Here is a 14,337-nt window from a genome sequence, read left to right as displayed (position 1 = left end):
CGCATGCACTATCGCAGGTAGCCAATACTACAGATAGGCAATATAACCATAATAGAACACGTTCCCCAAAATCCCCAAAGTAGATAGACACTTGAGTTTAGTACCTACTCCCAGTAAGTTCCTATGTAGATAGGTGACGTTCGTGCCTATTAGTAAGGAGAAATATATATAGTATAGTTTCTATATGGTTTCTATAGATAGTATGCAATACGCCCGTGAGGGACAGAGCACCCAATGCGACGAAATAAAAAACACGTTTTAAGATTCCTGACAACATACCAAACCTTAGCCTTTTACCCACGTTTTACCACAACTCTTCCGTCGTGGTTGGTTGTGGTATAAAGTCTACATATTAATTATTATAATCCACTTGCCGATTAAGCCGATAAATTTGTTGTTGCTCCAAGTCGCTCTTAAATTAAAACAAACTTTATATTGTGTGCAATAAAGTTCATAAACCAATCTCATTTATTTCTTTAGAGAGAGCGAGTTACTTGGAGTACCTAATGTTTTGCAAGTCCGTGAACTCTGTGAATCATGTTATTATTGAGTAATTGGGTAATTGTCGTATGATGTGATGAAATCACTTGTAAGGATACGTGGTCTTCCGTCAGGCCATAAGGGGTCCGAAGTTCAAAGTCTACATGGATGTGAAGAGAACTTTGGCCAATACAGGCCCTAGGTAGATTCTAGGGTACCTACCTGTATTGATACCTAATAAGCTAATAACGAGTAGTATAGTATACCTATTTGAGGATGAACTGTTGCTTGTGCGGATTAGACGAGTAAAGAATATGTAATTCACGAGATTCATCTTTATGCCTTCACGGCTCTTCAGTCTCTTCACTATTTGAAATATTCCTAACAATCGACAAATAAACTCAATGAGCGCTTTACGCTTTGCTCGCGCTTGACGCTCGCTCGGTCGGTGAAGAAGGGTCTCAAAATCCAAAAACACAAGAAATAGATTTAGGTTTCTTACGCGCTTTATTCTTACGCGGATATGGCCACGATATGGCATGGCAACGCACCAACGCTGAACGGAATTGAGCAAATCGGAAGTTAATTTTGAATGGGGTTGGCAACTGTCAAAGTTTTGCATAGATGGCGCCATCATAGCTTGCCCCTATCTCTCTAGTTTTGTTGTATGAGATTTGGCTTCCAGGATGCTTCAGGCCATAAATTTCCAAAAAAATGCAAGAATTTGACACAATTCTAGGGATTGACAGAGCATAGCTTGCTGGCGCCATCTGGAAAATATTTCTACCGGCCAAACCCATTGACGTTAGGTCAAAGAGTAGTATAATATGTGACGTTATCTATGAAAAGGGAAATTATTGTCGATGGCGCTTCCGCCGTAATAAACGATGCTCCGATAAAAAAAACAACGCTGTGCGGCGTCGTAGTGATTATATGCTCTTTGTAGGCGCCATCGACAAAAGGTCCTTTTTCCTAGATAATGCCACATAACAACAAGCTAGGACAAGTACAGTCATGGGCAAAAATATAAACTCGCATGATTTTTATTTTATTTTAAGTTACACACTTATTTTTCGTCTTACCCGTACAGGAAACAATGATGTCAAAGCCAACACGCAGGTGGAAAATCTTTGCGAGGTCCCTGGGGGCCTATCGCGAAAAACGAAATTCGCAAATTGCGAATCTTTCTCTTTTACTCTCACTAAGACGTTATTAGAGTGACGGAGAAAAATTCCCGCAATTGACAAACTTCGATTTTCCCGGTAGCGGTTCCGTTTTTAGGACTAAATAAAAAAATTGGTAGGTCGTATTAAACGCCTTGTAGACAGTCCAAAGGATCCTTCAAAAGAATGGAGCTCGGTCGTGAACTAAGTACCTATGTGTTATAAAGCGATTTAATCTGCAGGTCGACAAGATTTTATGTTTAGGAATTAGGACAAAATAGTTTTTTGATAAATAATTCTAATAAATAAATATTCCTATTTTATTATACTTTTAACTTGAATCTTCTTTAAATACATACCTATAAGCAATATCATTGCATTCCTTACTGCAATATCTGATATTATTCTGCAATCAAATATGCTAAGCATTAAAAAAGCATAAGCATATTTGAAATTGCTCAAAAAGAGCTCAGAAATATTATGAAGTGCTGCTCTTTGTATTCCAGATTTGAATTTTGGTGTTATCGGCCAATTACATCCACACTCGCTATCGCCGGATGTCAGGCAAGAGTATTTTTTCCGTTTCACCAAATATCAGCACATCTTTTACAATATTTGATAATATCAGCCTAGGTAAGCCTAGAGATGACGTTTAAACGAATTATCAATTTATCTCAATGATCGTTCCATATGATCTTCCCATGCTACGCAGCTGCATATAGTATTATGTTAACTATGTTATGTTTAGCGCTAAACGTGACTAGCACGTGTCTGGTGGATGTGCCGCCGTGGACCGGGAGAGTTGACGTGTCGCACCATACATCGCGCCACCGCGCCCGTCCTCCAATCCTCGCGGCGCGCGCTGACGCGTCCCGCGCTTCGCTGAGGCTAGACGTTCGTTGAATCCCGCGGACTGTAAGTCGGTCCACAGTTCAAACGAAACACGTGAAGTCGCCGGTATTCCTGATTGATAACAGAAGTAATAATTAATGATCGTTATCGATATTTGTATATAAATATTTAAGCTTACAGACATCGCACTTCAGTTTAAAGTGTTGCTTAACGTACACTTACGTACGCTTGAAAATTAAAGAAGTGAATTAAGTGAACAGTTTGATTTTATTAAAAAATATAACATAGGTGAGTACCTAGAGATATCTATCAGTTTTAATGATTGATCCTATTCTTTTTGCTTTTCTTACAAAATATAGAAGAAGGCGATCTTCAATCAGTACTATTATGAGAAAGTTTGGCAACGCTTCCAAGTAAATAATATTTAACTCACTGTTAACTATACTGCAGTCAACTTTTTCTAACGCTGTCTGGGACATAGTGAAAGTTAGTGGCTATTTTTAAACATATACTTTAAAACGTAACTTTTCCTTTATATATTAAACTTTTTGGAAAGCATTATTGATTTTCAGCGGTATTTACCTAAGCAAAATCTGCTATACCTTGTTTTCTGAGCATTAGGAACAGGGTAAATAATCTTGTGTCTTTTTACTGAATAAACGCTTTAATATTTTTTTTAACTATTATCAATGAAACTAAAATAATGTAAATGTATATAAGTATATGCTATATATGTAACATATTCGCTGTGACTTATTTTCAAGTGTTTATCAATTTAAAAAAAACATGAAAAAGTCACGTCAAGATTGTTTACCCTTTTTCTAATGTTAAAAAACGAGGTATAGCCCACTTTCTTCCGCTATACCGAAGCTGCGATAATGCATTATGTAAAAGAGGTCAGAGAGGACATTTCACGAGTCGAATTTCCACGTAGTGCAATAATCGCCATAGTCACGTGTATCTAACGGTTTCAAATTTCTGACATATTTACTTTACCCTACCCTCTTCATGCACATATACTGTAATTGCCCTTATTTATTTAATTCAATATCCATGACCATGAAAATATTAAGTAACTAATATCTCTATAAGTACAGTAGAGTTTGTACCTAGGGTGTTTCTATTTTAATATTATTTTTTACGAAGTCATTTAAATTATTAATCTAATAAGAAACAATATAAGGAACAATTTGCGAAATAAACTATATATAGGTATATTCGTGGCTTTAACATATTGTATGCTAATAATCCACATTTTATCCACAAGAGGGGAAAAGTTCTTTGATACAAATTTTGAGTTGACTTTTAAGTGAGGCTTTGATTTGTAATGTTTTAGAGCAATAATTTCCTTGCATTGGTACATAGAAAAATGTAGTGTTTCACTCGATAACAGAATTTGTTTAACCCTCGCTACCAACTCGCTACCCTCAAGATTGCACTTTTCGAATCACTCGATCTGCACTCGATACACTCGTGGTGGATCTTTCGCTTGCTCGTGTATCAATCGCGTATTAGCACGAGGGGTTAAACAGCAACTTTGTCCACATGTAAAACAAATAATTATTGTTTAATAAAAAAATGCGTACTCGAACAAATAAATGTTTTTGACCGTGATTGTACTTTGCAATTTGTAGATAATTTTGGTACTTAATTGCAGTATTTTTAACAATAATTTTCAGTTACAAAACTTTAAAAAACGATGTACCTACCTATATCGGCGCGTTTAATATTTTGCTAATAAATAAATAATTCAATAGGTAGCTATTAATTCTGTTGAATTAAATAGGAAAGATTTGAACTCACTGTCTATCCAAAATTCAAGGTCATCTGATCGCGCGATTCCGCGGACCACCCACCCATCCCTCTGGCTGGCCTGCGCCGTATCGCACCGATCATGCGCGCGTCACTTTTCATCATTCATTGCACTGTTTTTGTTGTGTTGTCGTCATAATACGTATGTGAAAATTGATAATGGATTTTGTTAGCGAAATCGAAAAATGTCCCGAGAGGTACATAATATCATTGCTTAGTTACTGTTTATAGGTTATTTTAACAGCCGGTTAATTTTACGGATTTTTAATCTTGTTTAGGACACGAAAAGGTGAGAAAATGGCCCCGAACGTGACGGACGTGAACGGTGTGCTCTTCGAGAGTGACGCAGCAACCCCTGACCTTGCCCTGGCGAATGCCCCGGTCCAGCAGGCGGACGACAGCCCGAGGATCTACGTGTGGCGAAATATCATCCTCTTCGCGTACCTTCACATCGCGGCGTTGTACGGCGGCTACCTGTTTCTGGTGTCAGCGAAATGGCAAACGGATATTTTTGGTAAGCTTATCTGTTAGTGTAGAAATTTTCCATATCTCTATCGACATGTAACATCATGTCATATTGCAGATTATCTTATCCGATTACCTAAAGAGAACTTATACGAGCGAAATTGATGCCCAGTGGTCAGATACTGTAAGAACAGAACAACACTGATCTTCATTTTGTCGCTTTCACTTCTATATTCAAAAGAAATGAATCAAAATTTAAAACATTAGTACCTAGTGTCTGAAAAGTTTTTTCTTCTGCATTTGTTTACATAACACAAAACAGACCTCGATAATAACACCATTTACCTACGCAATTCTTGTTGATGGGCCTTTGAACTATCAAAAACCAAATAGAACTTTGGTATCCAATCCAAGTAACCACAAGTTCAAAACTTAATGAAGGATACTAATGTTCTATTTGCTTTTTTCTCTAATTTATAAAAATATTCTACCTCAAAACTGATTCATTCAATTATAAGTCAAACATAAATTAATATTCATGTTAGTTTTGGACAATAATTGGAAGAACTGTTATTATAAATAAAACCTTCTTACTCACGTTGTCCTGGCATTTTACCACGGCTCATGGGAGCCTGGGGTTCGCTTGACAACTAATCCCAAGATTTGGCGTAGGCACTAGTTTTTATATGAAAGCAACTGCCATCTGACCTTCCAACCAGAGGGTAAACTAGGCCTTGTTGGGATTAGTCCGGTTTCCTCACTATGTTTTCCTTCACCGAAAAGCGACTGGTAAATATCAAATGATATTTCGTACATAAGTTCCGAAAAATTCATTTGTACGAGCCGGGGTTTGAACCCGCGACCTCCGGATTGCAAGTCGCACGTCTTACTGCTAGGCCACCAGTGCTTCATTATTATAAATAACATAAATACTTAAATACATAAACACACCCATGACTCAACAAATATCCTTGCTCATCACCCAAATAAATGCCTGTACCAGGATTTGAACCTGAGACCATCAGATTCATAGGCCTACTAGGCCAGACAGGTCAGTATTAAATTGTACTTACCATAAAAATAACTCTTGTCCGCAGCTTACTTCCTGTACGTGGCATCAGGGTTGGGCATCACAGCGGGCGCCCACCGGCTCTGGGCCCACAAGTCCTACAAGGCTAAGTGGCCACTGCGACTCATCCTTGTCATCTTCAACACTATCGCATTCCAGGTACAAACCATTTTGGGCCTCATATAGTCACTTTGTGTCACAAGGGCATATTAACTTTGACTCTCTTGAACTGGATCAGTCTGGTGGAAGCTATTTAACATGCTTACTTACAACTCTTACAAGTTGGTACAGTCAGCATCAATAGTAGCGGATGAAACAAGGCGCCAAAAGTATCTGATATTCCGGATAACTTTTCTAAATATATATAAATCTCTAAAATTTATATCCATAAATATATCTTTTACAGTCTTAATTGTTCTACACATAGAACCATCACATTTTGTTACGCTTTAACAGAATGGTAGAAACTTTTGACACCTTGTTTGATCCGTTACTTTTGATGCTGACTGTACATTAATTTCGAAAGTGGGTGCTTTATTATATGGTAAGCCAGTTTTTTTATGTTTATTGAAGTTTGAGGCCTGTGCCCAGCAGTGGGACGTATATAGGCTGAATTATTATTATTATTATTGTATCTCCTTGGATTTCACGGGCCTATAAATCCCGGTCTTTTGATAGGCTTGCATGGGGATATAGATCCAACACGTAGAGGCCTCTTGGAGAGCTTTAATGTCATGTAGAACGCCTGCTGGAACCCGTTCACGGGCGCAACAATAGACACCAATGAACCGGTCGCAACAGGCATTGGGACTATTGTAGTAAAGTGAACAGTATAACGGTCTATGGATTGAAGTTTGGGAGGACAATGAGACTGGGTTATTGCAAAGACGTCCGGACACCTGCCATAACAATGTTTTCACTAGTTATCGAGGCAGGCGGTGACTCGCCGCCCACTAGATGGGCCCCTGAAAATGCCGTCCTGAAGACGACCAGGAGCAACACCGGTGTGAGCGGCTCAGGGGTGTCGAGAGGTGTACGCCGCTTTCTACCCAGTGGCTGATAACAGCCACTGTGCCAACTCGCGTCTTATGCAAGTTTTCACTTCCACCCCTGAAGCATTTAGCTCTAACGACTCCTCTCTGGACGGCCAATGAAGGCAAGCCAAAGCTGAGAGTCCTGCGGGTCCCCTTGGGGTCCACTCCGACCGACGAAGACACGCCGGAGACGGAGACCCTGACCGACTCTCGGGAGTACTCGGGTCCGTGGGGTCGTTACTCCCCAACAGCTCGCCACAAGCTGCCCTGCGGTTATTATTATTATTATTATTGAAGTTTTGCAATAATCATTTTAGTTCACAGATGGTAGTAATAACGGTTTAAAGTCTTCATACTTTGCTCAATATTTATTTAAGTGACATGTATTTCCTGTGTCAATAATGGCCCTAGAGAAGGCCAAAGGATGTTAGCCTTAGCTATATAAATACTAATTGTTTCGTGCCTGGAATTCACTATTACAATAGCTAATATGTTCATGCTTATTTGGACTACAAGGTCTGACACTGTACTCTATATTTATCCTTCTAAAGCTCACCATACAAAAAAAAGCCATTTGAATTTAATACCAATAGTGAAGGAAATACGGTTGACTTTCTTTTGTTTTGTAATCTAATAAAACGAAGAAATGCAGCTCAGTTCTAGTTGAAAATAATTTAAACTTACATTGAAATATTTAGTAATAGTCAGACCAAGATAAGTTGGGAGCGATTTTGATAGCCAAGGCTGTGCAAGTGTTAAGTAAACGTCATAAATTCATAGAAATTCACACTGTCTGGGCTGCCAAAATAGCTGCCAACTTATCTTGGTCTGACTCTACGTGATAGTGAGTTATTCCAGGGGCGTATTTATCGAATGGTGTTACATTAGTACTGTTTATAACTCTATTAGTCCACGAACTGCCTTTTCGAGAACACTAATAAGATTAGTCTAATTCAGTGGCGGATTAACCGAACAGCAGAAAAAGCATATGCTAAGGGCCCCGCGCCTAAGGGGGGCCCCGCGCACCGACCCTGACCATGCGATTTCGGTACGCGGAACCGGCCAAGTTCAAGTAGGACTCGCACTCCGCGGATCCTGTACTACCACATTTTATTTACAATGTATTTTTTTTCGTAAGTCAGTAACAATATTGATCAATTATTATTATTTGTTATTATCCTGTCTATTTTTCTTTACGACGATACCAATATTAAAGATTTTTTATTAGGCTTACGCAAAGACCTAGACCAGAGGATTTAGCATAAAGCCGAAGGTGCAGAGTGTCTCAAAACTTTTGTGCATGGTTAAGCTGCAGGAAACAGCAGAGCTCGGAAACGAACAAAAGAAGATAGTGTGTTTAAAAACATATTAGTGAAAAGCAAGGAAGGATGATTTATTTACTAATTATTATTTCAAATAACAAATTGCACCTTACAGCTAATGCCTAATGATGATCAGCTTTGAGCCCGTAGGAGGCCAAAGGATGCGCTCCTCTACGACTGGCCGGGCGCCCAAAATATGCCGAGTTGCTGCAAAGCCGTGATACTTATGATCTAATTGTCAAAATGTTATAAAAAGAAAACAGCGGGGTCCCTATGCAGGGCTTTGCATTCGCATAGGCCGGATGTAAAGCCCTACATAGAGTCCGATACCCAAAGCATCCCAGCAAGTCGCACTTTCGAGCACGAACTAAGGCCGAGCAGCAGGCGAGCCGAGATCACATTGGTTCAATTCCAAACTCTGTTCTCCTACAATTCAGCCTTTGCATGGTGGCGCGCCGCGATAGAACACTCCGGGCCTCCACCCTTATACGGAGCTCGGCCTACGGCCTCGTTCACACTCTGGCATTGGTTTCATTCTAGGCTCTGCTTTCCTGCAGTTTGGCCTTCAGTTTCGCACGGGAACGCTACGAAATCGGGTGGTCCGGTCGGTCCGGATATTCAGCTCGTGGGGCTCAGCCTTCGGCCTTGTTTTTTGGCTCACTTAGCCATTAGTTCCCACTTCTTAGGTCCCACTCACTTTTCACCTATTTTTACACGTTTTTATTAAACTTAATAATATTGATGTTGTTAAACAGTATCTCTACATGCTTTTATTTAACTTGCAATACTCGTAAGTTGTTTTCAAAACCTGCAAACCATCTGCAAACTATTTTTTTGACCATTTGTCAAAATTTGGCAAAATTGACCTAATCTGATGATGAAAACCGAAGGTAAGGAGGAAATCTATATAAAAGAAAGGAACTGTGATAAAATAACACAACTTTATTAAGATTAGGCTCTTTTAAAATGGATTAGTAAAAAAATTAAAAGATCGAAATTACTCCTTATTTTTTTTTCTTTCGGAGCGATTAATTCCGAAAATAATAACTTTATTAAAAAAAAGGTTTTTGGAGACCGTTATTCGTTTTGAAAGACCTACGCCACACTACAGGGTCAAAGCAAAAAAATATCAAAGAAAAAACATTTTGTATGGGAGGTATCCTAATTTTTTTTAATAGTTTTTATTTTACCCGTTCTGTCGCAATGCATGATTTATGTATCCATGCCAAATTACAGCTATTTAGCACTAAAGATCACGGAGCAAACCCTCGGACAGACGGACATGGTGAAACTACGTATATAAGAGTTTCTAGGTGACTACGAAACCCTAAAAAATACACTGCATAACATGTTAAAAACTAATAGAGAACAAGTGGACAAAAATTAAGACATCGTAAAAATGTTGTGATGGTACTGAATCCTCGGGGTGCAAGTCCGACTTGCACTTAATCAGTTTTTTTTCAAACCAGGGGGCCCCGCGAGCTATTGTGCTAAGGGCCCCGCGCCTTCTTAATCCGCCCCTGGTCTAATTCGGAGAATGGACCCCGCGCTTGACAACCTAGTTATCCATAATGAACGAAGTTCTGCAGCTCCTTCCACTTCAAATTCAATATGTTGGTACTATTTACTCGTCTTATATCGTTTTATCTCATTATTTTGGAATAATTTGGCTGCCGTCCCTTAGTAAACCGTGGCAAAAAGCCAGGACAACTATTAAGGTGCCACGGCCCAGGCTCCCTAAGGGAGGCAACCAAATTCCAAGGTTCGCGTAGGAACTAGTACAAAAGCGACTGGGATCTGATCTTCCAACTTAGGCCAAGGGAAATAGGTCTTATTGGGGTTAGTACTGTTCCCTCATAATGTCTTCCTTCATCAAAAATTGCCTAAAATATTAAATTGTTTCATACATTCAAACCTCTGGTTCGTTAATACCTTACCGAAGCCACCAATGCACTTGTACTAATTATTATTCCTATTGTTTAGTATAATAAACATATCCGTTGTGGCAGGACTCGGCGATAGACTGGGCGCGCGACCACCGCATGCACCACAAGTACTCGGAGACCGACGCCGACCCGCACAACGCCACCCGCGGCTTCTTCTTCTCGCACATCGGCTGGCTGCTCGTCCGCAAGCACCCCGACCTCAAGCGCAAGGGCAAGGGGCTGGACCTTAGTGACCTCTATGCTGATCCTATTCTTCGCTTCCAGAAGAAGTGAGTACATAGTAGTGGGGTAGGGCCCAGTCTACGGGTGGTTAGGGCCACTGAAGAAGGCAAAGAACCAATGTAATTTCCGAGAATTTGTATGGCTTCTTTCAAAATCGTTCACACGGCTAGACGGCTTTCCCGCATAGACGCCGTGTGAACGATTTTGAAAGAAGCCATACAAATTTTGCTGTCACTGCGGTATTCGATAAAATCCCGTATACGGTATACGGGAAAAATTAACGCCGTGTGAACCTAGCCTTACTTTAATTCCGAGAGAATCGGTTTGCGAGCACTTCACAGAATTTTATGTATTTGATTTGAACAGAATTTTGTTTTTCTGTGGAAGTAAAAAAAATCGAAAATATTGAATTTATTGACTTATATCGCAAGGAAAGGCGAAATAAAACGAAAAAAATCCTATTTGCATACTGGGGACAAAATGATATTGGTAAAATGGTAAAATAAGAAATTAGGCGGATCCACACAGAGTGAGCATACGCGCGAGGCAATTTTGCGTTTCCTCGCTCTGTGGGGATCCGCCTATTGGCGTTTATAGTCTGTGCAAACCTCTTATTTTGTAACTGAAAGCAGTCAATTTGCAATAAAAGTAACATTATCATATTCATCATTGTGACATGTCTTAAGTACGTGTCATATTATTGCAGACTATAATTTAAAATGACTCTTTTGAACTTACGTAATGAAGTTTCGTTATGCTCATTCTAATGGAGACAATAAGTCAATGTTTCAACTGTTTTTGCTCTTACAGCAGTTTACGAGAAATAAAAACCATTTTAAGCCTTATTATGTAACAGTAAATTCCAAAATTTTGTGGCAGATTTTGATATGATCCAGATATCAGTGTTTGCCTATTTTCGATTCGCATTTTGAGCTATTTTTTACCTTATCGCCTTAGGATAAAATTCAGAATGCAGCATAAGGTTATCGCATGATAGATACCAATGTTTGTAGAAGTTGTTGCACAAGTGTTATTTTGTTTTGAAAGTAAAATGCATTAAGTGCCAAATGATTTCGATCTAATCTCGATGCAATAAGGTGTATAATTGTGCATATGATTACTTTCTAGGCGTTGCATCGCTAATATCGCTACTTTCTTTTTTATAACTTTAATCTTCTTATCTTTAGTCTTATCATATTTAGCTTTTATCACGCGTTTATGTAATCCATTAAACTGAAAAATTTGCATAACGATAAACCTCTTGTTGTTCCAGGTACTACCTAATCCTGATGCCTCTAGCCTGCTTCGTCCTGCCGACGGTCATCCCGGTGTACCTGTGGAACGAGACCTGGACCAACGCCTTCTTCGTGGCTGCATTGTTCCGGTACGCCTTCATTCTCAACGTCACATGGCTCGTCAACTCCGCCGCCCACAAGTGGGGCGACAAACCCTACGACAAATCCATCAAGCCCTCAGAAAACATCTCCGTCTCTCTCTTCGCTTTCGGAGAAGGTTTCCACAACTACCATCACACTTTCCCCTGGGACTACAAAACGGCGGAACTCAGCAGCAACCGATTAAATTTCACTACGAAATTCATTAACTTCTTCGCGAAAATCGGCTGGGCTTATGACATGAAGACGGTCTCCGATGAGATCATCCAGAAGAGAGTCAACCGCACGGGAGACGGGTCCCACCATCTATGGGGGTGGGGCGATAAGGATCATTCTAAGGAAGAGGTCAATGCGGCTGTCAGAATTAACCCTAAAGATGATTAAATATTAAGATATAGAGCTTCCTTTTATGGTCTGATTTAACTTAAGTTTTTACTTACAGACACTCGCTTAAGGTCTGTTTTTAATTCTATAAGACTAAAAAGTCATTTTATTGCAAATGTCGTATCGGTCTTTAGGAATAAAAACATACTAGTAGAAAGTATCTGAGATGCTACTTGGTGAGTGATTGCGATTTAGCGTATTATTTATATGTATCTATAGAATTGTGTGATCGCTTCGAATACGTGACTTTGTGATAACACATCAGTATTATAGACCACATATTGATTTTACTTTTATTTATATTGTAGATGAGAAAAGGCTTATAAAAGTTGGGGATTAACACGTTCGGTCATTGTAGTACTTTTGTTCGTAAGTATACATCTGATGTATGCGGGATTGACTTAAAGAGATTCTATTTGATAGAAAAAAAAAATGTATTTTGAATGTGAATGTCTTAAGATGCCTCTTCTCAGTTCTATAACCATTGATGACATGTCATGTCAATCCATTTTATCGCCTATCGCATATGATTTTATTCATTAATAATTAAACGTAATAGATTTAGAAACGTCTGCAGTCTGTTTATGTAGTCAAAAACGTATTTTGTACTCCATTTTACCAGTCCATTCTATTAGTAAAATTTTCAGTGAGATTTCAGCATTAAATAAGTTATGTCACTTATAAAACAAAAATTATGGCTGCCTAGTCTTAATGCGTTTTTTATTTAAGGTAATTTATTTTCTTCCATTGCCAGCTTGGCTGACGTAAAGACCCTGGGATTCGTTTGTAATCGCCAATTTCTGTTTATTTAATACGTCAAAATTTTGTATTGATTTTTTTTGTAATTTTTGCGCGTTTGAGTTCCAGAAGCGATACTTTTTTTTTCAAAATAAAATTTGGAAGCACCTCTATTATTTAATTAAGTTCAAAATTTAATTCTGAATATGTACAATATGTTGTATGCAGCCACTCATGGTAACATAAAAACATATAAATAAGATTAATCAATCAATTAATTTCAGGGCAAAATTAACAAAATGACTAGAGATTTTTAACAGAATGTAGTTATTCAAGTAAACGGGTCGATAATGTTGATATCCCAGTAATTTATTTATGGCAAAGTTCATTACGCGTCGTTGTATGACCAAGTTTTATTTAATATTAAGGATATGTGGTATATAATAAGTTTTGTAATGTGTGCATATTGTATGCATGAAGAGATTTGAGCTTCACCGAACTTAGCTGGCTCTAATTCGGTGGTACTTTTAACTTCGCTAATTTTGAAGATGCATCTGCAGTTTAAATTTATATCTGTAATATAAATATATTATAGAGATTATATATGTGAAATATCTGTAACTTGTAAGTTTTTACTAAGATCTATTAATTTATAAATAATATTAAAATATTTTTTTATATAGAAAGTAAAGCTGAATTAATAGTGCAGTTGCGTCTTTATTATTTGTGAGTTGAGAGTGAACAATTGGTACAATATGTATTGGACTGATGTGTGAAGATGTTTGTGATATTAGAGTATCATTTAAAGCATCGTTGATATGAAACTGCTACTAATTTTTTTTTTACCGGCCCCCTATTAAGTTTGTTTGCCATAAGTATAAACCTAAAAACCTTAATACCAGACGAAATAGTATCAAAGTTTCCTTACAGTCATCAAATATGTAGTATCAATTTGCTACAATATACTAACCAAAATTGGCCTTTATGTATTTGAAATAAGGTATACGAATTTTCAGTTATTGTTCATGATGGTATTCTATTTATATAAGTATTGCATTGTATATGAGAAGCGGTTTGCTTTTGGACTTGCAGTTTTAACACTTAAAAGGACTTAGACCAGTCTAACCAAGTTTTGTGGCTCTTTGGCCTTCCTAAAACGAATGATTTCTACTGTGGTCGACTCTTTTCTTCTTTGCCGACCCTTGGTTTAGGACTCCAATTCGGGTCATAAAATGACCAATTGTTTCATATCAACGGGCTGGACATAAATAAGCTGAGCTAATAGCACATGCACGTATGGTGTCCCGAATTTAACGCACTCGACTCGGTGTTGTGAGTCTATCTCTTTCTTTTATGTCCTAGACATAGTCTTGTTGTTCTATGTTACTAAATTTTAAAACTGAATGCGTCTTTCAATTTTACTTTCCTATTACCAACTTACCATTTATAATACGTA

At 38.3% G+C, this 14,337-nt stretch overlaps 1 protein-coding gene across 3 annotated transcripts; it reads left to right on the top strand.

Moving 5' to 3' along the window:
• Window positions 1–2,492: 2,492 nt before the first annotated feature.
• LOC133515330 (acyl-CoA Delta-9 desaturase-like) lies at window positions 2,493–13,904 on the top strand. 3 transcript variants are annotated; one of them, XM_061847795.1, is made up of 5 exons: window positions 2,493–2,622; window positions 4,586–4,821; window positions 5,870–6,000; window positions 10,207–10,412; window positions 11,639–13,904. In XM_061847795.1, exons 2-5 carry the CDS (start codon window positions 4,605–4,607, stop codon window positions 12,141–12,143), a joined length of 1,059 nt encoding a protein of 352 aa, XP_061703779.1. In that variant the 5' UTR covers window positions 2,493–2,622; window positions 4,586–4,604; the 3' UTR covers window positions 12,144–13,904. The 3 variants fall into 3 exon arrangements, with proteins under 3 accessions (XP_061703779.1, XP_061703778.1, XP_061703777.1); XM_061847794.1 differs by having other exon boundaries at window positions 2,506–2,783; XM_061847793.1 differs by lacking the exon at window positions 2,493–2,622 and adding an exon at window positions 4,350–4,504.
• Window positions 13,905–14,337: the final 433 nt, after the last annotated feature.

Source organism: Cydia pomonella, chromosome 2 (assembly GCF_033807575.1).
Source record: "Cydia pomonella isolate Wapato2018A chromosome 2, ilCydPomo1, whole genome shotgun sequence".
NCBI lineage: Eukaryota > Metazoa > Arthropoda > Insecta > Lepidoptera > Tortricidae > Cydia > Cydia pomonella.
The sequence above is the reverse complement of the archived record's forward strand: the minus strand, read 5'-3'. Positions and strand labels throughout refer to the sequence as shown.